Source organism: Anser brachyrhynchus, assembly GCF_964034855.1.
Source record: "Anser brachyrhynchus genome assembly, chromosome: 2".
NCBI classification, from domain to species: domain Eukaryota; kingdom Metazoa; phylum Chordata; class Aves; order Anseriformes; family Anatidae; genus Anser; species Anser brachyrhynchus.
Genome location: NC_137695.1, coordinates 102075628 through 102100950, shown reverse-complemented (window position 1 = coordinate 102100950; position 25323 = coordinate 102075628). Strand labels below are relative to the sequence as shown.

At 34.3% G+C, this 25323-nt stretch overlaps 1 protein-coding gene across 4 annotated transcripts in view; it reads right to left on the bottom strand.

The window, feature by feature from the left end:
• The window catches only part of RTTN (rotatin), an 89356-nt gene that overhangs the window by 55449 nt on the left and 8584 nt on the right, over nucleotides 1-25323 (bottom strand). For all 4 annotated transcript variants that reach the window (XR_013947222.1, XR_013947223.1, XM_080581886.1 and 1 more), the window contains exons 8-18: nucleotides 24269-24434; nucleotides 21300-21481; nucleotides 16228-16343; nucleotides 12396-12566; nucleotides 10840-11052; nucleotides 9622-9734; nucleotides 8463-8589; nucleotides 6893-7018; nucleotides 4996-5112; nucleotides 564-703; nucleotides 157-328 (exon numbers count right to left, since the gene is read on the bottom strand). Coding sequence is in view for 2 of the 4 variants with exons in the window: in XM_080581886.1 (XP_080438012.1) it covers nucleotides 157-328; nucleotides 564-703; nucleotides 4996-5112; nucleotides 6893-7018; nucleotides 8463-8589; nucleotides 9622-9734; nucleotides 10840-11052; nucleotides 12396-12566; nucleotides 16228-16343; nucleotides 21300-21481; nucleotides 24269-24434 (1643 nt within the window). In the remaining 2 variants the exon portion in view is untranslated. The remainder of the gene's footprint in view (nucleotides 1-156; nucleotides 329-563; nucleotides 704-4995; nucleotides 5113-6892; nucleotides 7019-8462; nucleotides 8590-9621; nucleotides 9735-10839; nucleotides 11053-12395; nucleotides 12567-16227; nucleotides 16344-21299; nucleotides 21482-24268; nucleotides 24435-25323) is intronic.

Genomic DNA, 25323 nt, shown 5'->3' with positions numbered 1-25323 from the left:
AATGATTACTTCTCTTATTCGCAGTTGCAATTGATAGTGTAAACCTGAAGTAAACCAATTTGTATGAAATACTGCAAACTTCAAAAAATGTTAACGTCAGTGACCAGTAAGGCAGAAGAGAGGAGCAATAACAGTATTTAGACAGAGCTTACTCACCTTAAATATTGATTCCATTTTATCATCCAATTTCAGCTCAGTAACTTTTTCTATAACAAATAAGTTTGAAATGCTGGAAAACACACCGCCATGCAGGTTTGGGCGTTTCAGGCTTGCTCCTTCTTCATTCAAAAGATGGAATACTAAATGTTTAAGTGCTATAGAACGAACCCTAAAGGAATAAACAATTAGGAGAACTATATAAAGTCCTTATTAGAAAACTTTAGCTCTACAGTTAGTTTATAAAATTAATAAAGTGGAGGGTGGGTGGGAACAAAGTATTTACTCAATCTACTTTTCACTGTGTCTAAGTCTATGTTGTGTTGTTGTTTGTTTTTTTTTTTTTGAGTAGACGTTTTTGTCATTAACGTTAAAGACATGCTGAAATCCTACAAGGCATTACTCACAACTGCTTTTTCGAGAAGAGAAGACGCAGAGCAGCCCGTAATCTAGTAGTTCTAGGGAGAATACCCTCTCCTTCGTCAGAAGACGTTTCACTCAAAGTGAGGATGCAGTTACCTAGCTTATCTTTTGTGTCAGCGTAACCCTAAAACAAACAAACAAACAAACAGCTTATAAACTTAGTAAATTAGACAGAAAGTGGAAGAAGGAGCAAAAGCAAAAAACCCACAACTTAAAAAAAAAAAAAAAAGATTTATGAAGATTAAAATTTCTCTGCCAACAAAGTAAAAAAAAAAAAAAGTGATCCTGTATACAAAATTAAATAGAGATTTTTATATGGCCCAGAGGTACTTTGACCTGGAACCTTTGACCTTTAATATGTTAACATGATGCTGTTCTATAAGGTCAGTTTCCATTTTAGTAAGTAGGACTCAGTCACTACATGAAAATAACTTTAAAACATTAAGTCCTACCTATTTTCAGGTATTTACCCCTTTCACACCAATCAAAACAAACCAGAATCAATTGCATACTGCAACCACTTAAAAAAACAGAGAAAAACTGGGTTCTGAGGGAACAGGCTTATATAGTTGCCAAGCCTCTCCATGGTATTTGAAAACTCCTGGCAGTCAGGTAAAGTCCCCTCTGACTGGAAAAAGGGAAACATCACTCCCATTCAAAAAAGGGTAGAAAGGAGGAACTGGGGAACTACAGGCCAGTGAGCCTCACCTCTGTGCCCAGAAAGATCATGGAAAAGATGCTCCTGGAAGCAATGTCAAGGCACATGCAAGACAAAGTGATCCAAATCAGCCAGCACAGATTCACTAAGGGCAAATCATGCCTGACCAATCTCGTGGCCTTCTATAACGGAGTGACTGCATCAAATTGAAAAGGGAAGACCGACTAATGTCATCTATCTGGACTTCTGCAAGACTTCTGACACTGTCCCACATGACATCCTGATTGCCAAAATTGGAGAGATACGGACTTGAAAGGTGGACCATTAAGTGGATAAGGAGTTGGCTTGAAGGTCAAACCCAGAGAACAGTGGTCAACGGTTCTATGTCCAGGTGGAAGCCAATGACAAATGGTGTCCCTTAGTGTTCTGTCCTGGGGCCGGTACTGTTTAATATCTTTATCAATGACACAGGCAGTGGGATTGAGTGCACCCTCAGCAGTTGTGCAGATGACACCAAGCTGAGTGGTGCAGTTGATATAACAGAAGGAAGGGATGCCATCGAAAGGGATCTGGAGAAGCTTGCGAAGTGGGCCCACAAGAACTTAATGAGGTTCAACAAGGCCAAGTGCAAAGTGATGTGCTTTGGTGAGGGCAATCCCAGACATGAGTACAGCCTGGGAGAAGAATTCATTTAGAGCAGCCCTGCAGAGAAGGACTTGGGGGTTCTGGTGGACAAAAAGCTCAACATGAAGCAGCAGTACACACTTGCAGCCCAGAAGGCCAACTACATCCTGGTCTGCATCAACAGAGGAGTGGCCAGCAGGTCGAGGGAGGGGATTGTGCCCCTTTATTCTGCCCTTGTGAGGCCCCACTTGGAGTCCTGCATCCAGGTCTGGGGCCCCCAGTACAAGGATGTGGATGTGGTTGGATTAGAGGTTAGGAGGAAATTCTTCACTAAGAGGGTGGTGAGGCACTGAAGAGGTTGCCCAGAGAAGCTGTGGATGCCCCATCCCTGAAGACCAGGCTGAACAAGGCCCTGGGCAGCTTGACCTAGTGGGTGGCATCCTTGCCCACGGCAGTGGTGTTGGAACTGGATGATCTTTAAGGTCCCTTCTAACTCGAGCCATTTTGTGATTCTATGAAAATATAAGGCATTTTATATACATTGGGTAAATATAGGCCTCCAGTATTCTCTGCTAAAATATTTGTTTTATGTAGCCATGACAAGTTATAGCACAGAGAAAAATTCTACTCAGAAAAATGAGTTTGAAAGAGAACCTCTCCATACATGTTTAGACTACAGCTTATATTAACACCACCACCTATCTAATCTTGAATATCAGTGGAATGCATATGAATGTGTGTAACACAGGAAAGCTGTCATTACTTTAAAGGTTACACCAGTAACCTTTCTCCCATCCCTTTCAGTTCTCATAGTGCTTCTCCTCTGCAGTAGTATGTTTTCCAATCTGTTCCTTCTATTTCAGGGGACATCTTATTTGCAATTTTTTTTTCAATTTATGTTAATACTGAGGCACAGGCAATGAACAAACTTATAGCAATAAGTAAGAAATAACTATCTAGAGTGATATTTTGAAAGAAAGGTGAAAAAAATGTACTTGGGTGTACTAGCTAAACTAAACATGAGACAGAAACCCTCTCAATTATTTTTCAATGGTCTTGAGAATCTGGAGAGGTCCCAGTCGACTAGAGCTGGCAAATGTCTTAATCTTCAAGAAGGGCAAGAAAAATGACCCTGGTAATTATAGGCCTGTCAGTCTCACTTCAGTGCTTAGTAAAATTATGGAGAAAATTATTCTGGGAATTGTTGAAAAACACCTGAAAGACAATGTGTTCATTGGTCATAACCATCACAGGTTCAAGAGGGGAAAAGTCCTATTTAATGAACCTAATTTTCTTTTATGACAAGGCTGCCCACCTAGTGATCAAGGGTAGCCAACTGATGTGATCTTTTTGAATTTCATCAAAGCTTTTGGTACTGTATTTCACAGCACCCTCAGCTGATAGGTCAGGTTCAAAGAGTTACAGAAAATAAGGTTACACCAGGCTGGCACCCAGTCACTAGTGGCACTCCCCAGGGATCTATTTTAGGGCCAGTTCCCTTCAATGTTTCCATAAGTGATCTGCACACAGAACTTAAATGCATACTAAGTAAGTTTGCAGACGACACTAAATTAAGAGACCCTGACAAATTTGATGACTGAGCAATCACCAACTACATGAAGTTCAACAAGAGAAAGTGCTGGATCCTGCACCTGAACGTGTGTACAAATGGGAGAGGAGAGGCTGGAGAGCAGACCCACAGAAATTGATCTGGGGGTTCCTGTCAATGGTAAGTTGACTATGAATGAACAGTGTACCCTGGTAACCAAAAGGACCAAACACATCCTGGGGTGCATCAGGCATGGCGTTGCTAGCCAGTCAAGAGAAGTGACTGTCCCGCCCTGACCTGCGCTGGTGCAGCCTCACCTTAAGTACTGCAGTTTTGGGCACCACAGTGTAACATGGACATAAAGCTATTAGAGAGTGTCCAAAGGAGGGCTGAAAGGATGGTGGAAGGTCTAGAGGGGAAGATATATGGGGAACAGCTGAAGTCGCTTTGTTTATTCAGCTTAGAGAAGTCAAAACTGAGGGAAGACGTCATTGCTGTCTATGGATTCTTCACAAGGGGGAGGCACCGAACTCTGGTAACCAACGACAGGACCCAAAGGAATGGCACGAAGCTGCAACAAGGGAGGTTCAGGTTGGATATTAAGAAGATTCTTCACCGAAAGGGTGGTTGAGCACTGGAACAGGTTCTCCAGGGAAGAGGTCACAGAACCAAGCCTGCCAGAATTCAAGAAGTGTTTGGACAATGCTCTCAGACATATGGTTTGACTTTTGGGTGGTCCTATGTGGAGCCAGGAGCTGGACTCGATGATCCTTGAAGGTTCCTTCCAACTCAGAATATTCTATGAGTTTATGAAGTAAGACAAAAAACATACACCAGGAAGAACAAGATAGGTACAGCAAAATAGCTAATTTGGAATCTATGATCTATAGGTAGATCATAGAAGGAAAATCTCTATTGTTTTTTTCTTTAGTGCTAAAGAACTTTGATGGAGCAACTAGGCTGAAAATCAGACTGAAGGCTGCAAAAGTGACTATTAGATTGAAACAAGAGTGAAGATATGGAAAATAAAATTGGTACTACAGATATGAAGACTGATGTTAAGGATAATACTGACTGTTGATACTTATAATCAATTGAAAACGAAAAGGAAAACACAAAGAAAATACAGCTTACGTGTACTGCTATTCATTGAGCACATAACTTGATCAGAAAACTACAATCACAAAAGATCTCTGAATGTTCAGCCTTAAAGATATGGGAGGCACTTAAATAAGCATGAAAAAGCATGCGATGTTTTAAGCTGTACTTGGATTTCAACTCATATCCTCAAAAAAAATTAAGTCATAGTCAATAACTTAATTTCTACTACATTTCAGAGTTTCACATTTCTAGCAATAACAGGCTAAAATCTGTCTACAAAATTTAAAGAAGTAACTCTGGCTGGCATCTGGACCCATATAACATTCACTATTTGACTTTTGATAAAATAAGTCTGTTGGTATATTACTGTTAATCTACTTTCCAGCTGGTACTTACAACAAACTTCTTTTTGTGGTTTAAGAGGACAGTGCTGTTGTTTACATGATTTAATACATCAAATTCAGATAATAGCACATACAAGTACCTGTAAAACAGGAATGATGGGATAGAGAGCTTCAATAAACTTGTTCCAAGTCAATACTGCCATTACTAATCGGCCCTGCAATAGATGCATCAGAATGGCCTTGGCTGCAGAATGTACCTGTTAAACAACAACAACAACAAAAAAAACTAATGCAAGAGCTGATGTTTGTCATTGATCAGTTTGTCAATGTTGTAAGAAAAAATGTAATACAAAAAAAATCTCAAAGAGAAAGGACCTACAGAAGAAATACTATCACTGAATGACAACTTTAAATTGTCTGTCACACTAAACATCAGGCTGTTAAAAAAGCCTCTCAGAAGACAGAAAACAAACAAACAGTTCTGCCTAAATAGTACAAACAAGAAGCCTTGAAATTGAAAACCTCATTCAGGCAGAGAGACAACTACAGAGAATGTAATTCCTCTCTGGATTGACTGCCTGCGTACTAGAGTCTAAGCATATGATGTACCAATGCCAAAATGTTATCTTCCAAGTTAAAATTGTAATATGCCATGACCACTACTGGAGTTTCTCATGTAAGAATAAATCTGAATTTTATTTTTGTTTTTTTTAGATCTAACATGTCTAAAAAGATCTTGATGCCTTTTTATCAAAACAGAGTTCTGAGGGGAAAATGATTGGACTTCTCTATAAATATTAATGAATCTTTCTGAAATAAAATAAACCATTATTCAACTTCAATTTATACATCTATCGGCCCCTCTATCCTCCTGGTAAAAAAAAAAAAAAAGTTTATTTTTTTCTGACTCTACATTTCTGGGGTAATTCCCAGAATTTCCAGTCTTTATGATATGCTTCTGTAGAGGGTTTAGAAGGACTTAAAATCTGTTATATGGCCATTTCACTTTATGGAAGAAAAACTAAGATCGTCAAAGCTTTCCAATTGTACATGAATTAATTTGTAGCTTTTTTTTTTTAAATCAATAAAAGAAAAAAGGTATATGATGCAATGTAAATAGTGTATTGACACCATATACAACCTATTATTATTACTAAAATGGGAACAGAGGAGAAAAAAACAGCTTCTCAGAATTTATTCTTCCTTAAATAAATACCTACCTTTAGCAGATAAAAAATTGCATTTTACACCAGAAATAAAAATACTTTCCCTCCAGGTAACAAGAATAGCCTTTTACAGTCTCTGTCTTTTATAAACTTTTTATAATCTTTTATAAACCCTGTCCTATCTTTAAGCAACTGAATTTGTAAAAACACATGGCAAATGTTAAGCCCAACCTTGGGATACAAGGTTCTTCTCAGTGTCTTCATATCATCACATGCCTGAAAGATTAAACTGACGCTTTATGAGAATTTAAATAGCAGATAAACATCCAAGAAGGAAAAAGAATAGGCCTTGGTATGATCTGAATAACGTACATTGTTGAGACACAGAATGCATGCTTACAAAATCATTTCATTTTGTTCTTTCCTAATAATGCATTCTTATTGTTCTCTTAGCAAGCTCCTTAAATTGAACATCAATTTGTCAATATCACCTGAATATCAATTTATTTGATATGCTTGACCAGTCAGTCTTTTTAATACAAGGCATCCAATAGAATAGCCAAACAAAATGAATGCTTTCCTTGGAGAAAAAAAATATATATATATATACACATACACAAACTATAAATATAAATACAAAGTACATTATCAAACACATTTTACTTCTTTTAAAATGGTAACCTCTAAAAAACATTTCTAAATGGAAATATGCAGTGTTGTGTTAAAAAGATCCATATTTTTTATTCAATTTAATATAACTTCACTCTTTGCATAGCTTTTCTCTATACAAGAAACCATATGAAATCAAAACTTCAGGTAAGCCTCAAAACACCACACATCAGCTTATAAATACAGTTCCTAAACACAGTACCTCATTTTTATCTTCCTGAAGGCCAAATGTAGAGATTTCATATAAAACTTTTGGATGAAGAAGAAAGTGTACTCCATGGCATACTGAAGAAACAGGTTTAGCAATATTATGAACACCTAGACAGTCCTTCAGTAAAAATAAAGATGGTTAGTTTTAAAATTCAAGACACTCTCCCATTACTGAATCTTGTTTTATAGACTGCCTTATGTTGTGCTCCAGTAAAAGGCTTTCTTTATGCAGCTAGGAACACTACAAGTTAAACTTCATGGTCCTGGAAGAAACACCTTCTTTGTTGTTCACTGACTAAAAATTCCTACATAAGAAATGCAGAAGCTTTATGTTTTGATTAACGTTTTTTAAACTATTATTTTAGATCAAATTTTATATGTTGTTCAGCATGACATTAAAATAAGCAAAACCTGTAACAGTCAGGTAAAAATCTCACAAAAAGCTACAAGTGGAGGCAGTGTTTTTTTTTGGTGGCCTTGTGAAAAAGTAGCTCCAATATCTTTGTATTTTAGTGAATTGTGCTATACCATCAATATGAAGTTTAGCCCGTTAACACTCATAATAGGAAATTATTATGCCCAAGTATTATGATATCAAAATAGAATAAAGATTTTTATTTTCACTGATATAAGCCAATTATGAATACCTGAAATGATCTGATGAATAAGACACTACCATTATTAATACAGAATGCAACCACACATTTTTAGGAAGCTCGCACTCTTCATGCCTTGAATGATCTTTATCAAAAAATTTAAAAATAATCAAACAATCAAAACAGCCAAACAAAAAAAATCAACAAGAAATTAAATTTGTTAAAGATCTGTATATAATATTACTCAAATGTTTTAAATGTTCCCTATGTTTTTATACATGTGAAAAACACATTTTCCTTTTTTTTTTTTAATTTTATTTATAGCAACTAAGCAACTGAGCAGACTGTAGGTATATGAACATATATATATATATATTCTGAAAGTGTCAGTATAACAATATTCGATTTCCCTTAAGTAAACATTCTTGCAAAAAGCTGAAAAGCAGCCAACCCAAAATGATTTTTACTCAAATATGGAAAAAAACAAAAAACAAAACCTAAAAAGCACAACAGAAGGAAGTGAAAAACCTCCATAAGGAAAATACAAACTGGGCAATCTCATTTCATCAGACAAGTAAAAATGAACACTTCAATTTTTTTTTTAAAAACAAAATTAAATTGAAACACTTCTGCAGAGCAGCACCAAAAACAAGCCAACCAACCAAACCAAAACAATAAACAGTGACCAGTATTACTAAGAATCCTTTCAAAAAAGCAAAATTATCAATCACTAGTTTTCCCCACACTTTAGAGACATTCTGAAGGGAAGTACCTGAAGTATAACCTAACCAAGTAGTTTTAAATCCCAGATATAGAATAGCACACTGCAAGTCCACACCTATACAGATCTTAAAGCATATAATGTGGTGAGCAGAATTGGCAGTAACAATGCTCTTGATGAGGTAATCACACAATATACATTATTTAGCACAACACCAATAGTGTTAAGAAAGCTTTAGTTCTAACCTTAACCACTTCAAGACAGCAGCGATAAGCTTCAGTTTTTATATTCAGCAAAGGATGAGCCAATAGATGGAGAAGCACATTCTGACCCTCAGTCTGAAGCAATGGGTTTGCCTGGCCAGACTTCCAACTTAAAATTAAAAATAGTTAAATTTACATTATAAAATTAACTATGATTAACTTTCATATAGTGAATATGTTTATTTTACAGGAACTAAAGATGCCTATAAAACATTTTCTTGTTAAGTTTCAGGATAACCTCTCAAAAATACTTCCTGAAAAGAAAAATCACTTGATTGACAAGTTCAAGGTAATAATGTTTTAGCAAAATCATAACAAATCTTCACGTTTGTAAAAATACCTTCTTTCCATACTTATATGTAAAATAAAGACCATCATTTTTCAAAACTCTCTCATGAAAATTAGGAACCTGATAAACATTTATATTAATCTGAAAATATCATATTCTATTGAGTTTCAATAGTCTTTGGAACATGGCATATAATTATAAAAAACAAAACAAAACAGTGCTTTCAGATTTGTTATCTTTGTTTTTACCTGTAGAGATAGCAGTCCATCTCGTTGTCACAAAGAAAATTGACATTAGTCAAAAGACAATAATCAGTTTAAGTGAATTCCTGTTTTCTGAAATTGTAATCAAACCATAATTCTAAAAGGATTAGAATACTGAAAAGTATTTTGACATTTCAGAATTAAAAGCTACTCGTATTAGAAAGTTCTTAAAACTAGTTTCCTTTGAAAAAAATATCTGCAATCAAGTTCTGAAATGGTATAAAATTAAGATTTGGTATTTCTACTTAAGTGTTTGATACAAAATGTTTCCAGGCTCCACAGAGTAACTTAAGTTCTTTAACTGGAGAATAACATGAGAAGTCTGAAAAATTAAAAAACCATAAAAGCTTACACTTAGAAAAGAATAAAGCATGGGTTTTTAGCACCTGACAATTTAAAAAAAAAAAAATCTACCACAGGATGGTACAAATTATTTACCAGAGATCTTCCAATGGCTAAAAGAAAAAAAAAGTTCAAGTACAGGGACAAAAATTCAGAAAACAACAAACAAGTTGAGATTCTACTTGAGAAAGCTTATAATTTTTTTTTAATTGATATTTTCTCAAGTTTTATATAGTAAGGTACTTACAGATTTGAGCATATGTGAATGCATTCCTGAAGCAAGGGCAAGTGTTGATGGTAGGGTAGGCTACTTAAGGCCTGATCTGCCAATTCTAATAATTCAGAAAAATTCTTCTCCCCCTGGAAAGTAAAATGAAGAAAAAGAAACTATCAAATTTTGTAATATAAAAATATAAAATGTTACAGAATTCTTCACTGTTTCTACTACACATAGTTTCATTCAGCCTTTCACAGAGAAGCTTATAGTTAACCCAAATAACAAACTAATTGGATTTCATACAAATACATTTTAGTACCCACTCCTGTGAGCTGACAACTCTTCACCTGCTGAATCCAGATAAAGATCAACTAAACTCACTGGGAATAAAGAGTATCTGATTTTTCACAGTGTGAACTAACATGCTACTAACACTACTCAAAAACCTTTCTGAAGTACCCAAGAATAGAGTATAATAAAAGATTTAACTGTTAAGCTTTTAACAACCCACTCTTAATAAATTTGTGGGTTTTTTTTTTTTTTTTTAAATCTTTCTATGTCTTCATACTCTTGGTTAACAAATACATTAAGCATGAGCCACTTAAAATTGAAGATTAAAACTTCATTATGAATAATATTCTGAGTAAATTACTGATTAAGTTCAGAACCTGTTTATGTAAAGGATGAAGCAGCTCAGATTTAAGATAGCAAGTCATTTCAATTGCTGATTTCATTCATTTATATTTTAGTGACAACAGAACAAGCATTTTGCACAACCAGGAATTACTAGTCCATTTGAATAATGGAGAATATTTCAGCACCATACTAGAATCTCTTTAACTAATAAGACATAATATAACAGGTGTCTTCATAATAAAGTGAACCACCCAGATTTCACACAGTCTAGAAGTAGTAGTGTATTAGAACTACTATCACCGGGTAGTTTGGAATTAAAATATCTAAAATATTTAAATACTAGGCAACAACATATACACACATGCATACATATACACACTATATATTTAAATATAGTACTTGTTTTTTTCCTACTATTTTGCCTATAACTAGATTATAAACCCACTTACAATCTGACTTTTTTCTTTGTTTTTTCCCCTCATGAGTATAAAATACTCACATCTGTTAGTTTTCTTTCACAACGCCAGATTACAGTTTTTACAAGGGGGGAAAAAACAAGCATAGGAAATAAGTTTGCCTACAGAAAATGCTTTATATAATGAAATTCCACACCTTCTTATGAACTTCAATCATAAAGCTACAAGTGCATTCAATGGAATAAGCAGCTTCTGAGGCTTTTTTATAAATACTGTAGTTCTCAGAACTCATCTGCTCCAGATAGGCTGCAACGGCTTCATGAATGCTTGGATATTCCAAGGAAAAGGGTACATCCAGAGAGAGAAGAAATAAAGCATTCAGCAAACTCTTTTGTGAAACTTTACTTGCCTTCAGAAGAGAAAACAACTGTCAGAATAACACAGCCTGAAAATACAGTAAAACCAACAACAGCATTTGCAGTCTTTCAATAAGTACAATCATTACTGCTACTGCTTAAAATTTAGAGGAAGAAACAAAAATCAAATGAGTTCTATATGAACAGTTTATTTTTTATTAATAAGTAGGAGTGCAGTAAATTCCAGTCCTAACATTAAACCTGCAACTAGTCACAAAATATGAGATGCGTACAATCCAGCTACAGCACTAAGAACTTCACAGATTTGCCAGGTCAATCTACTGTCCAACCACTAGATGGCAGAGAATACACAGACCACAATTATTTCTCTCTTAGTAATAAAAAGCTGTGTACAATTGTGCATAGTAATATCACATATTAAGAACTGTGATTTCTGCTTGTTTCATTTTGGTTGATTTTTGTTTGTCTTCCTTACTGCAAGTGTTCATTCAACTTCAATTTTGACCTCAAATGTGGTAACTCTTTTCAACTCCTGCCATATGCAGATTTAAAATTTTATATTATGTACATGAAAGCATAAAAATTATAAAAAAAATAGATTAACATGTCTGCACTTGTTTGCAGAGACAAGAAACAACTTTCATTAGTAAAAGATTTAATGTTCATGGCAAAAAAAGTAACTGAAAAATTAATCTACTATTCAAATTGAACAATGTCTAAAAAAGAACTACAATGCAATTTAAACTGACAAAAAACGTAGACATAGACTTTTAAAGAGGATTTTTTTTTTTTTTTTTTTTTTTTTTTTTTTTTTTTACTACTTTGCGTCCTACAAAAACTTCCAAACACGGGAACGGGACCCCCATCAGAAATAAATTCAGAAGAAACAACCCAAGAGCTATAACACAGAACTTGTTTAAAGAGAATTAAAAACACTTTAAATTGGTAGAAAGTGTAAAACATATTTGCTCACTACATTCCATCATATTAAGAGTGATGATTTTACACAGTACTAGTCATACCATGTTAACAATAAACAAGCAGGGGGCAGCATAGCTTTGCAAACCATGAATAATACCAGGAAAAAAAAAGTTACAGGAAGAAGAAAAAAACATTACATTTTGAAAGCCTCATTAAAAAGCTGTATTAAAAGGTTTTTTAGACTTGTATTCTGCAGCAGATTCTGCAGAATGCACCAATATCTGAAGAAAGGACAAAGTTCCCTTCATCAACCATATATCAGCCAATGTAAGTCATGAATTTCTCTGTCCAGTGGCTATTCTCCCAGCATTAATCACTGTGGAAAGCATCCCTCTATTCCCTCTTAAAATACAAAACCCAAACACAATCACTTTTCAAATTAGTGATGGCCTACCTTTTCTACGGGGAGAAGTGTTTGCAGCAATCTAATAGTGAAAAGAGAAATGCTAGTAAATGCCATTCTGTGATGTACCATCATCACCTCAGGCTGCTCTGCACTTATATTGGTTTTGTGATATAATATAGTTTCTCCAAGCAAACCCAAGACCAGAAGCAATTTGTCTCTCTGAAAAAAATAAAATTAAAAAAATAAAGCACACAATCATTAGAAATAATTGACACGTTATAATTACATCTTTACAGCATTTATACAGTATAATTATTTTGAAGATGCTAGAGGCACATACTAATTTACAAATGCAAAAATGGTACAACACACACAGTATTTCATTTGGCTTCCATATAGAACTTTGTCTAAGTTCTAGACTTCACTTTACCTTCACTTGTAGTTCTGAATACTTTGTTACCCGTTAATAACTCTCTCCCCCATTTCTTCCCCCCTCGCTCTTCATTTCTTAATTCCTGCTCACTCCATTTTGGAACTTCTAGCATTACAGATATTTTGAAGATCATTTTCAGTATGGAAATATTAGGATCTAGTTTGAACCCACTAATGAAACTAATTCAAAAATTAAAAAGAATTTAAAGAAAATCTTTGAAATCAAACGTTTTATATGCCCATTCATTCTCAAAGGAAACATCAGCACATTTCTCAAATTATATAAAATCACTACCATTTGAAGGGATCCAACTCATTGACACAAGAAGGGAAAAAATTTTTTTCTAGAACCTGAAAAAAACAGGTTTTGTACTTGGAATGCCGGTTTTAGAATGCCAGTTTTCAGAGTAACAATTAAGAAGGCAATACCAAATGGGAGATTGGGCTTATTAATTCTGTTCATCACTGTTAAACAGTTAATACATCTAACTCTAGATAAAATTGAAGAAAATGACAAAAAGCAATTGACTAAATCAAGTCTTTAAAGAAATTATCATCAAAACTTCTTACACAGTGAGAAGAAAAGGATTTGTACTCTTCTTATAGAGTACAAATAAATAAGTTTCTCTTTGTGCTGCTACAGTTCACAAGAGGTAGAGCCTCTGTTGCAAGACCATGGAATCTCAAATCAGCAGTAGAATCAAAGATGTTATTCCTCCCTGAGACAGTGAGGACTGTTTTCAAAGCCTGTGATCCAAAAAACTGAGAGGCTACAATAACAAAACTTTTTGACATGGCAGAATCAAACCATACCTAAGAACACATGACAAAACCATAAAATAAAAATTTTATTTGGGAGGATGGAAGCATAAAAACATGCATGAAATGCATAGATATGCAAATGTAAGTATTTTTGATTGGGATTTCCAAAATAAATAATTTTCACAAAGATATTCCAATGCAAACTTTTAAAACTGGATAAACAAAGAAACATCAAGCAACAGCAAGAAATGCTTTCAAGCTTCCTGGAAGGGAGACACATGACCTCCTCCCCTTAGAGCTAATACAAAACAAAGAGAAAGAATGTTTTCTAAACACTGAAGCCTAACAATTCTATAAACATTATTTTTGGTAAAAGATATTTTATTCGATATACTATTAAGTAACATATAGGTAAGCTTAACAGTTGTTTCATACAATTGCCTATCTTCTACTTACTCAAACACTAAGAAAGATAAAGAGCTGTTTTTTTTTATCCAATTGCTTTATCAAATTTAGCTTTTCTGAATGGCACTGCACAGTTCAGTTCTGCATCATAAAAGTAGATACAACACCTCATTGAGGTGAAGTTTATGTTTAGACTAATACTTTACTAATAAATCTCAAAGCTCTACCTACGGAAAAACTTTGTTATCAACTTATACCAGCATATAACATCAAATATTTATTTTTTATTTTTTAATAGGTATAACTGCACACAGTTACCAAGCTTACTTGCAGAGTTTTGCTTGTTAGTAGAACAATGTTTGTTTCCAGGCAGCTAACAGCAATCAATACAATGTATGTGAGATGATGCTCATCATTTCTACTATACTTTGACAGATTTGTATGCAATTGAATATACGAATTCGCGTCATATAACAACTAGACAAAGATTATATTAAGCTTCTTAGATTATCTCTGCACTCATCTGTGTACTTTGGGAACTATCTCTTGGAGAATATTAACAACTACACTTTCTCCCTTTTCTCCTCTGGGAGCCATTTGGTGGAGGATATAAGGAACGGTACCTCCTCCTCCTTTCCTTGTGGGCTAGCTACAATAGCTTTTGAGTATTTTGAATGTCCTTGGGTAACCAACAAAATCCTAGTCTTCAGGATGCTTTTTTCTAAGGTTAAACAATTCAGAATACCACCTGGGTGGTGTGGTAGTGGTGTGGGAAGATATGGGCAAGTACCTGTCACAGTTGTCTCCTCCAGTGGTTTTAAACCTTACTACTGAACAACTGCAGAACCCTAAAAAAACAATAGAATGTTTGAAAGAAGCATGCCCTGATCCTGGCAATGCCAGAGAGTTACAGCTTGTCACACTGTGCTGGGGACACTCGTTATGAAAGCGTCTGTCTTCCCGAGCAATCCCTATGCATATTAAGGGCTTACTTCCCTAGATGTGACAGACATCTTGCTGAATATCACTTGCTGACAGGAAGTAGAGAATAATTTTCTCATTTTGCTTCTGTGTAGCCTTTCCTTTAATTAAGCCACTCCTTATCTCAACCCATGAGCCTTTTTTCCTCATATTTTCTGTCTCTGTTCTTCTGAGGAAGGGGAGTGAGAGAGTGGTGTGGTGGAGTTTAGCTAGCCATTAGTGTAAAACCACAACAGTTCTTTTACAGACTCTTCCAAGCAAAACTTCTTAGATTAAATAGATGCAAGAAATCTTCACTATTGACTTGATGTTGATCAATGACAACAGATTTTTGACAGATCAATATACCAATTCAAAGAAAAAAGTTCTCATTCTTGGATAGATTCTATAACTAATATATAATCATTCGTACAATAGCAAGTAGGTAAGTCTCCAGTAATATTTTAATAATTATTGCAATACCATTGTTTCATATTCAGTGGTATCTTCATGAACTCTAGCTAAAGTCTAGCATTTAAGATGACAATTAACTCAAGTTTTTAGACAAGTTTCAGTCTCTTCATCTCTGATATACTTGCTACATGGATAAGGCTTGCTGGCTAATGTTTCAGCTTTCCAACACCTTCAAAAGAGCAAGTCACCCATAGCTACTTCACCTGTTGATCACTAATTTGGTATTTCATCTCTATAATTCTCAACTATGCTCAGGTATGTCTTTCCAGCAATTTAAATTGCTTGGCCGTCAGCACCAAAATGCTTTGAATCTCTCTTGGGCCAAACAGCTTTCTCCTTTCTTTCCCAGCAAAGCAACAAAGTTAGATTAGCTGAAATCTGTGCAGAGATCTGTAAGTCCTGTGTACGAAGTGGACACCAGGTACTTTACAATTCCAGTTTTGGACCTAAACAGTTATCTCCCTACTTTTAAATGGATAGTTTACAAGGTGTAAATAAAGTGAAAGCTGTCATTTAAATCAAAATGTTCTTCAATATTTGTAGTCAGTACTTTTCCCTTAGATCCTTTCTTACATGTGTTTCAAAGGCTACTTAACAGCTTTTCACTACAAGACAAAACTCATGATTTATTTTCTTAAGGTGAAACTTCAATATCTTCTGGTAAAAGAACTTACATTTAAAATAAAAAGAATGTGCCAGTGATAAAACCAGTAATAAACTATTTAAGATTTTCAAAACGATAGCTCAGCAGAACATTAGATATGTATATTAATCATGGCAGAAAACGTCAAAGGCTTACAAAAGCAGACTATTAAATATGTCTGACTGAAGCCTAAGGAACTCTTACCAGTTCCAATCCAAAAAGGCTTTCATCTTCCCAAACATTCTCAGAAACAGCATCACCAATAAGGTACATGGTTTCAACAAGCAACTCAAGAACTTCCATTGTCACTCTCCTGCTGCCTAGGAATAGAAATGAGAGGATAAATTAAAATGTAAGGAAAATAACATATGATATTGAGACAACAGCATGTTGAACAAGGGATTATTCTAAATCTGAAATTCTGAAGTGTCAATTTTCCTGTACACCTCTATTAAACTAATGCTAATTACCCTCAATAGCTCTAAAACATGGAAGACAACAACTAGGCAAAACCACGATAGAAGACATTAAAGCAATCATATACATGAAAAACACACTGCGTTTGCCTACAAATCCTACAATACAACATAAATCTTCCTACAGCTGTAAATCCAGTTACTGGATTTTGATTAAGTTCAGAATAGTCACTTATTTCCACCACCACATCCATCAGGAGAACTGGGCTACAGATATTCAATATATATTGCCTATTCCTGATAATCTGCATTTTCAGTATAGCAGACTGGTTTTCCTTCTAGACTGTTTTGTTTGAGATCTTCTTTTGAAAGGCAGATAAATAACCACTTTATCTGCTTGTACTTTTCTCCATAACATTTTCTCCCCTTTGCCTTATATTTTGTTACTCCTTCTGACTCCAAATCACTTAATAACAAGGCTACTCTGGTCTGTCTATAAGTGACTTTGATACTTCGTACAGCTTTATGCTTGGACATGGGACTACAAAGAAACCCGACCCAAGCTTAAACATTTACAGCCTACAATTACTACAAATACAACCCCTCCCTAAGATCCACAAATAATGAGATGTTAGAGGAGAAGCAGTGAAAGACTAGCACGCTTCACAAAGAACAAGGCAGAATATCTGGAGCTAGACCAAGTATTTTCAACTTCAGATAGCAGAGGATGCCAAGGATGTTTGGCATCCTAGAGAACCATACTGTGACAGTTTCCCCCAAATACTTGATTTATCTCAACTGTTGGCTTAGTTACTTCTTGATGGTATGTTTCTATTTAAAAGCATGGATTCTACACACCACGGAATTTTCCAATTCATTTTTGAACTATGATAAAGACTTAGCATCCCTCAAGATCTGTTTTAAAAATTAAAAAGCAAGCTCCACAGCTTGCTGCAGTGTGTATAAGAGAGAACAAAAAATAATTTATCTACCTTTTGTAGATTTTACACACTGCAGAAGCCTTGTTGGTATACTTGAGGGGGAAAAATGGTGTGCATCAGTAATGCAGAGAAAACAATGAAAGCTCATGCAATTTGCAGCTGAAGTGTTCTGCTTTGAGCGAGCATATGGCAGGAAGAGCGCAGGCCCTTTTTGAAGGCTTGCTTTTTCCAATCTAACAGAAGTGCCATTTATTTTAAGCAAATATTACCAATTTGAAAAGTATATGCCTGATAACTCCAAAAAGTACTTTTGTCCTCTTTTCATTATTTTGCAATTTCTTAAGCAAATTGCTTGTGTCTAAAGCAGTTGAAAGGTGACTTAATAAATCATTAGGAATAATAAAATATTACAATTATAATGCAAGTATTAAATAAGGGTGCTTTTAATTTGAGTTATAGTTTCAGAAAGTTTTGAAGTTACAAGCTAAACATTACACTTGCAATAATGCAGGAAACAACTTCCACGTACAAAATTTATTCTGTAGCTGGAGAGCAGCGTCGAAGACTACAGTGAAGAACATATAATTAACTTGATAGCAAATAAAGCAGTTTTCCCAATCAAGTACTGACTGGTTCACATCATACCAGAAATGACTGCAGTGACACCTGATGATAAGGAAAATACTTCATAAGCAGTAACAGAAATATCTTAATTAACAAAAATGCTGTTCCACTGTTCCTATTTCATAAGCTAGTACAAACTCAGGACTGTCATAAGAATGAGTTGACAGAACCAATGAATAGGACAATGTCAGTATTATGTTTTTCCAGAATCATTTAGCATGATTAACATTTTTGGAACACTTACTTTAATATAAGAAACTCTACCTAGGGAAGAATAAGACAAATATATTCATACACATACAAAGATACTGAATAGTTAATTCAACTGACTATGGCCTTCCCGCTAGGCAGACTGCTGAGATAACCTGTCTATATTGGTATAATCTCCTTATCCATATACAACACAGTTATGAATCCGATTTCAAAAGCAAATAACACAATAGCTAATCACGTCAAACGTAGCTTCCATTCTCCATGTATTAGTATTTTAATATAGAAATATTAGTATTTCTATTGAAGACTACACTAAAGAATATATAATTAACTTGATAGCAAAAAAGTTAAAATAACTTTACAGCTACACAAAGTGACTAGTTTAGCAAATTGTTACCTTCAGATCTAAAAAAAAATCACAAATATTAAATGAAATGTAAGCTCAAGTACTATTAACTCTCTCAGCAACACTGTTTAGAAACTATCACAATGAAAGATACAAGTGCATTACATGTAGGCAAGCCCACAGGAACTGCAGATAGCACTAGTAAGAGCATCAAGCAACAGGTACTCAGATATCAAAGTGGGCCAGCAGCATGAATTGACATATACTCACAACTATCATGTCCAGTTGTTTAGAACTGTCTGTATTACAATTCTTCATACAGATCATCACTATGGCTGCTACTCATCTTAATTACAGGCAGACAAATAACAAACAAGTTTATGTGAAGAGACTAAACTCTCAATCCTTGCCTATGCATGAGGTTAGTATGACAAGACAGCTGACATGATAGTGGCGGATCCACAGGATGGGACTTTAGTCAAGGAGAGGAATCTAGTTCTAAAATAGAACTATCTCCATCACCTTATGTTATATATAGCTGAAACTGGGAAGCAATATGAGAACCTTTAAATTGCTATAATATTGGCAAAGAAAAGGAATTGGAAATTATGTAACAGAGCTATTCTCCAAACCCAATTCTGAAACACAGTTTAGTGTCTAAACTTGGCTTGTAAGAGCACATTTGCACCTACAGAGCCAAACCAAAACCACATTAAAGAGTTTGATCTTGCAAGCCTGGCTGAATAAGGAAGCAATAAGGTGTTAGAATATCTATTTGTTTTACTTTTTAAACATTTCTTGCATGACCATTCCACCATACTCTTACGTGAGTACATTTGCAAGATACTCATTTCTCGATACCTGGGGGAATCAGTATGTGTTAAGAGTCCATTATTACTAAACGCACAGTAAGAAGGATATTTCAGATTTAAATAACTGTCATTAAGACATTCTGTATTAACACTGACTTTAAACCACTGAACTTCAGACAAATATGGTAACTAAAAAATAACCACAAAACCCAAACCAAACAAAAAACAACCAAAAAGAAAAAACACTCTACTATTGATTTCTGAAATAACTTTACATCACAAACCGGGTCAGCACAACAAAATAAAAATTCCAGCGAACATCTCTACAAGGAACAGAATTTGAGCTTAACCAAAATATACATTATATCGTAAAATACAAATAAGTGAATTTTACGGTAGGGTTATTGATTTTCCTGTACCTAGTAACTTAACTAGTTGGAAAAAAAAGGATATTTATTTTAAAGTGATAATAATGCTAGTAAAGGTTCCTGTTCATTTTACTGAAAAAGCAATTCAGAAAACATTATTATATGAGAAACAGTGTGTTACAGCTCTGTAAGACATTGACTGTCTTACAATGTCACAGTGTGCACTCACATCACAGGGTTTCGGATCAATGGGAACTAGATAAAAATATTGGTTTTCTTATCTCTTTCTCATTACAGCACAGTGGAAGAAGGAAGAAATATGATCTATTAGACTAAGTAGAAGTTTAGAAAAAAAGAGGGCAAGAGAAATGACCAAACTCATCTGAAAATGAATTTTAATTCTATGATAAGCTGCAAAGAAACTTTAAACAAACACTCCTCAATGATGGAAAAAATCACTATATTTTAACTCTGTAGATTTGAAGTGACATGTCAGAAATGGAAAAGATGGAAAATAAGATTTTCTACATAAGAAATGATGATGCCAGAAGTCAAGAATGTGCTTCTGAAGGGTTAGTATTTAAATATAATATCACTATCCTAAAAGGAAAAAGCAAAGATCTTGTTAACATGAGTTTGTTTTATTACCAAAAAAATGTTCCTAGTGACATAGATGAATGCTGATGTTACTATCAAATATATTAAGTAAAAGAGTACGAACTCATAAAAAGTTATAAACAGTAAAAAACAAAAAACACTAAATAAAAGTAAGTATAAGATTCATACATATTTTATTTGATTTTTGTAAGTTAAATAGTTAAATCCTTATATTCCAGCTCAGGAAACTGTGACAGGTGTATTACCAGAAAAAAAAAAAAGAAAAGAAAAAAAAACTCTTAGTATTCTGATCACTAATCAATATGGAAATAGCTGGAAATATATATATTTCCAGCTCCTATATTTGAAAACCTTACCTCTTCTACCAATATCTATTTTGAATTGTTTTACAACTAAATGCAATTTTAGACAACCTAAGAGCAAAAAACACTAACAAAAGGTTTTGCAATTTAGAATTTTTAAAGTGAAATAAAAATCCTTAGTTGCAATTAGACTATCTTTACTTGTGTTTCTTACTTCATACATAATAAAAACAAACATTTTTTTCCCAAATTTGTATTTATTAATTCTTGAACATGAGAAAAAATACATGCTCAAAGAGATCGGGACACATATTTTGGTAAACATGTTTTTTTTTTTTTCCTTCTTCCTGAGTGATGTTTTATTTCACCATACCATTTTTCCCCTCGCACACTTATTCCTACCACTCCTCACTATTATCAGTAAAAAGCACCTACAGCTTCTGCAAGTCTGTAAATCAAACAGAAGATTGAAGCTTTATGATCTGAACAAAATCTCCAGGAAACAACTGCTATAATTAGCTACAGTGCATCAGTAATCATCTACTTTGAGGTACTCACCTCATAATACCAACTTCCTAAGAGAAAGTACAGAAAATTGAAAGAGAAAGTGAAATATTTCATTCAGGATTTTCTCACCTGTTCTTAAAAGAGGTATAGCATTTTCCAAGACTGAAACGCAGAACTGAGGAAGGCTAAGCTGCTTCATCTGTAATTCTAAAGTGTCTTCATTTTCAGTATCTGGCAGGTCAATATGTCCTACATCAAGTTGAGAATGCAGAGAGATTCTCGAGTTTGCATTTGCTTGAGTACTGTTTCCACTTAAAACAATAAACAAAAACAAACAAAAGATAAAAAGAAAGATGTTAAATCTTAAATAAAGGAAATCCGTATACGTAAAAGATGACAACAAGTATTTTAACGTCCTCCTTCTATGATGCATCCCCCTCCTTCCCAATCTTTTCTGATACTCACCAGTGTTGCAGGAAGCTGGAGATTTTGTTGTATGATTTTTATTTTTTTTTAAATCATAACTGATAGGATCACAAGTGAATGTCTACTGTTTTAGCAGTCATTTTCACACTTAGAAGTGTGTACTCAAAAAAATTCACATGCAATGAAGAGATACAATATTGCAAGAGAAAAATCAGTTGATTTGAAACTTTTTTTTGTTCAAAGTCTAACAGATGCTTGAAGCAAGGCCACATTAAATCAAATTTCAACTCAAATTATCCAACTACATTAAAAACATTCTATGCAGCTAGCCACAGAATCCTTAGAAAGAAAATGCAGTACCCTTTGTTACAGACTGTAGGGCTTTCTCTGTCCACTGTAAAACAGAAAATATTCCCTTCCCAAAAATGTGCAACCAAGTATATATCAAAAAAAAGCTTTATATACATGTATGTCTTAACTACATCAAAATATATAGTTCATAAATTCACTTTTGAGGTACTTTCAGAAGGAATTTAATTCTGTTGGCTGCATTATAATTAATGTAATTCTGAATTAATCTAATTAGTGTTGTAAACAACATTTGAATTGCTTTGAATTGCTTTAACAATCTGTATGACTTTTATAGTGTTTGTTTTTTTTCTGTTGCTGTTAAACAAGCTGAAGAAACTGAATTGTGGCATGACTGTGCTATTTTGTCTACCTAAACATAGAAGACATCTCAAGAACAGTAATTAAGAGTTTAAAAGCTAAGATTAAGAGGATGATAGAAGACTACAAGTGAAATAAGGGAGTTCAACAATACATAGTGGTTCTGATTGCACTTACCAGAGGGTAAGGAAGGAGAGGTATCAATCAAAAACAATTCAGAAGAGGAAAGGTTAAGTTTCCAGGCAGAATTTGAAATAGACAAACAGACAGATTGAAGAGTCTCAAGATTCAAGAATAAGGAAAAAAGAGTTACTTATAGAACTGCAAAAAAAAATAGTTTATATATTACATATTATGTTCAAAAAGATAAGATTCACTATCAATTACTCTTCCATATTAGAATTAAGAATGTCAAAGAACATTATAGTAATTTCTGTTTCACTGGCTCCTTAAACATACTTTCTATTCAATGTTACATTTTTCTTTACCTTTTTTCTGAGTTACATTATATCTTCATAACAAATATGATTCAGGAGCAGTGAACTGCAGAAAGGATGCATGAAGAGAAATGTACCTTCATGAACAGCTCTCGGTATGGCCTTATACTTTTAACGAATTATCACTATCTCACCCTCTGTTTCATAAATGCCTCATCATTGGCATTAACTTTTATGTAGATTTCCTTACTACACTAACAGCCAGAGCCATCACTCTCTCTTGCACAATATGCTCCAACATACTGAACTGTTAACTGTTCATCTTAGAAAAACAGCCAGCTCCTTGAATGCCTAAAGCCTAGAGGTCATTTATAGTGACAGATACATAGCAAAACCTGAATATAATAGACTTAAGGAGAGTAAAAATAACCTTTTACCATAACAACTCAGTTTCAAGATGCATATACACGTAACTCTGTGAGCTGTTCTCATCTGTAAAATCACTGTCTGTTTGAATACTTAGCAGTTACTCAATCATTAAGCCAATATGCCACAAAGACTCAAAAGAACTACTATTAAGCACACAGTAAGGATTTTTAAGACCTTTTAAGTTCCCACATGTTAAGCAGTAAATAAGACGGTGATTCTGGACTGGTAGCTTTAAGTAGAATCACAGAATATCCCAAGTTGGAAGGGACCCATAAGGATCACCTAGTCCAACTCTTGGCACTGCACAGGTCTGCCCAAAGTTTAGACCATGTGACAAAGTGCAAAGTCCAATCTCTTCTTAAATTCAGACAGGCTTGGTGCAGTGACTACTTCACTAGGGAGCCTGTTCCAGTGTGCGACCACCCTCTCGGTGAAGAACCTCTTCCTGATGTCCAGCCTAAACTTCCCCTGCCTCAGCTTAACACCATTCCCGCGGGTCCTATCACTGGTGTTTACATTAAGTAAATGTTAAGTACATTGTGTCAAGATAAGTAACACATCCACACACAAACAACCACCTCAACATTTTGAGGACATGCAGTGAATTTGGAACTTCATATTGAAGCTGCAGTTTTAGAAGATATACAGCTGAAATTTGTTGTCAGATTTAGCACCAAGGTTTAAAGAGTTTATTGGAAATCTTTATAGAGCACAGTATTTTTGACAATACTTTACACTGTTACCTGTGTGATGGTCATTCAGTTTTTAAGTACTTATGTGGTCATTTGCTAACTAAAAAGAAAAAACCCTGACTTTACAGCAGTAGTCTGAATAAACATTTATTTGTGTTTTACAAATACACACACAAACAGCATAATAATAATACTAAGAGATTTGTTAAAAGTATTGGTTGGGTACAGCATATGGCAGGAAAAACTGATCTCAGGTATTCTCAACACTATTTAAAGAACTAACTGTTTGATTTTTTGCGCCATTTGATTACTTTCCATAAACATGGTTTGAATTTTAGCTGGTTAACAAAACGCACATAATCCCACACACTGCAAAAGAGTTGATGCCATAATCCTCTAATAATAATATTAATTGAAGTATAACTTTATTTCCTATTTTATTCACCTAGAAGATGCTGCATCCCAATCTTGACCATCTCCTCTAGGACGCTGAACTGTCCTTCCAATCACAGATGGCCGAGGACTACTACTCCCAGGTGATGGATTCTGAGAACGAGGAGGACCTCTTGGTTCTTGACAATAAGATATAGATGAATTCTGTGAAGCTGTGCCTTTATAAAAATCATATATCATTCATTAATGAAATCTGTTATTCTTAAAGATACTATATAATTACTTTTACCATTACTTGACTAAAGTAGCATATGAAAAGCTACAAGTCTGGCAAGCTAGGACAGCCTAACACTGGCAAGTAGCAAAACACTGAAAACTACAGTGTTAATTTATTAATAATAAATTTTGAAAATTAAAAAAACAAAACACTGGAATAATTTCATGCCATATTTTGGTAATTGTTTTAGTCTTAGAACTGCACACTGGAGGAAAATATTTTTTAAGCTACATAAGCTTCAAATTAATGCTGCACTGGATGTGGTCAAGTATTTGAAGTCAAGCATAAAGACATTGAGTTACAGAAATTAAAACATATCAAAAAAGATCCAACATGAAGAAGATTTACGTAATAACCAACCAAAATACAAACATGGTCTCTGACTAAGGCTATTGGATTTGCTGATGTTATAATGTAATTAGTACAGAAACAGCCAATTGAATTCACTGAGATTAAGAGACCAAGTATACTGGCAATTTTATGAAGAGAACCAGACTGCCATTTTAGAGAAACAAAAACGATTAAATCCAGCTGACAAAATGGAAATAAGAAAATCATTACAACTAGTCTACATTATTAAATTTACAAAATTTAAGCCCTGAAAACATTGCCCTAACAAAAAATAGCCCTAAGAACTGTAACATCTGAAACAATGATTGCATTATTCTCAGCCATCAGAATACAAAGAAGTTACCATGGTTCAAGCAATTTGTAAGTAAACTGTTAAGCACTAATAGCTCAAAAACTTTTCTGAGACTCAAAGACTGCCCACTTTCATTTTACAGATTTCATTTAGCTTTGTTTAAAAAAACAAAAAAAACTCTACTGCT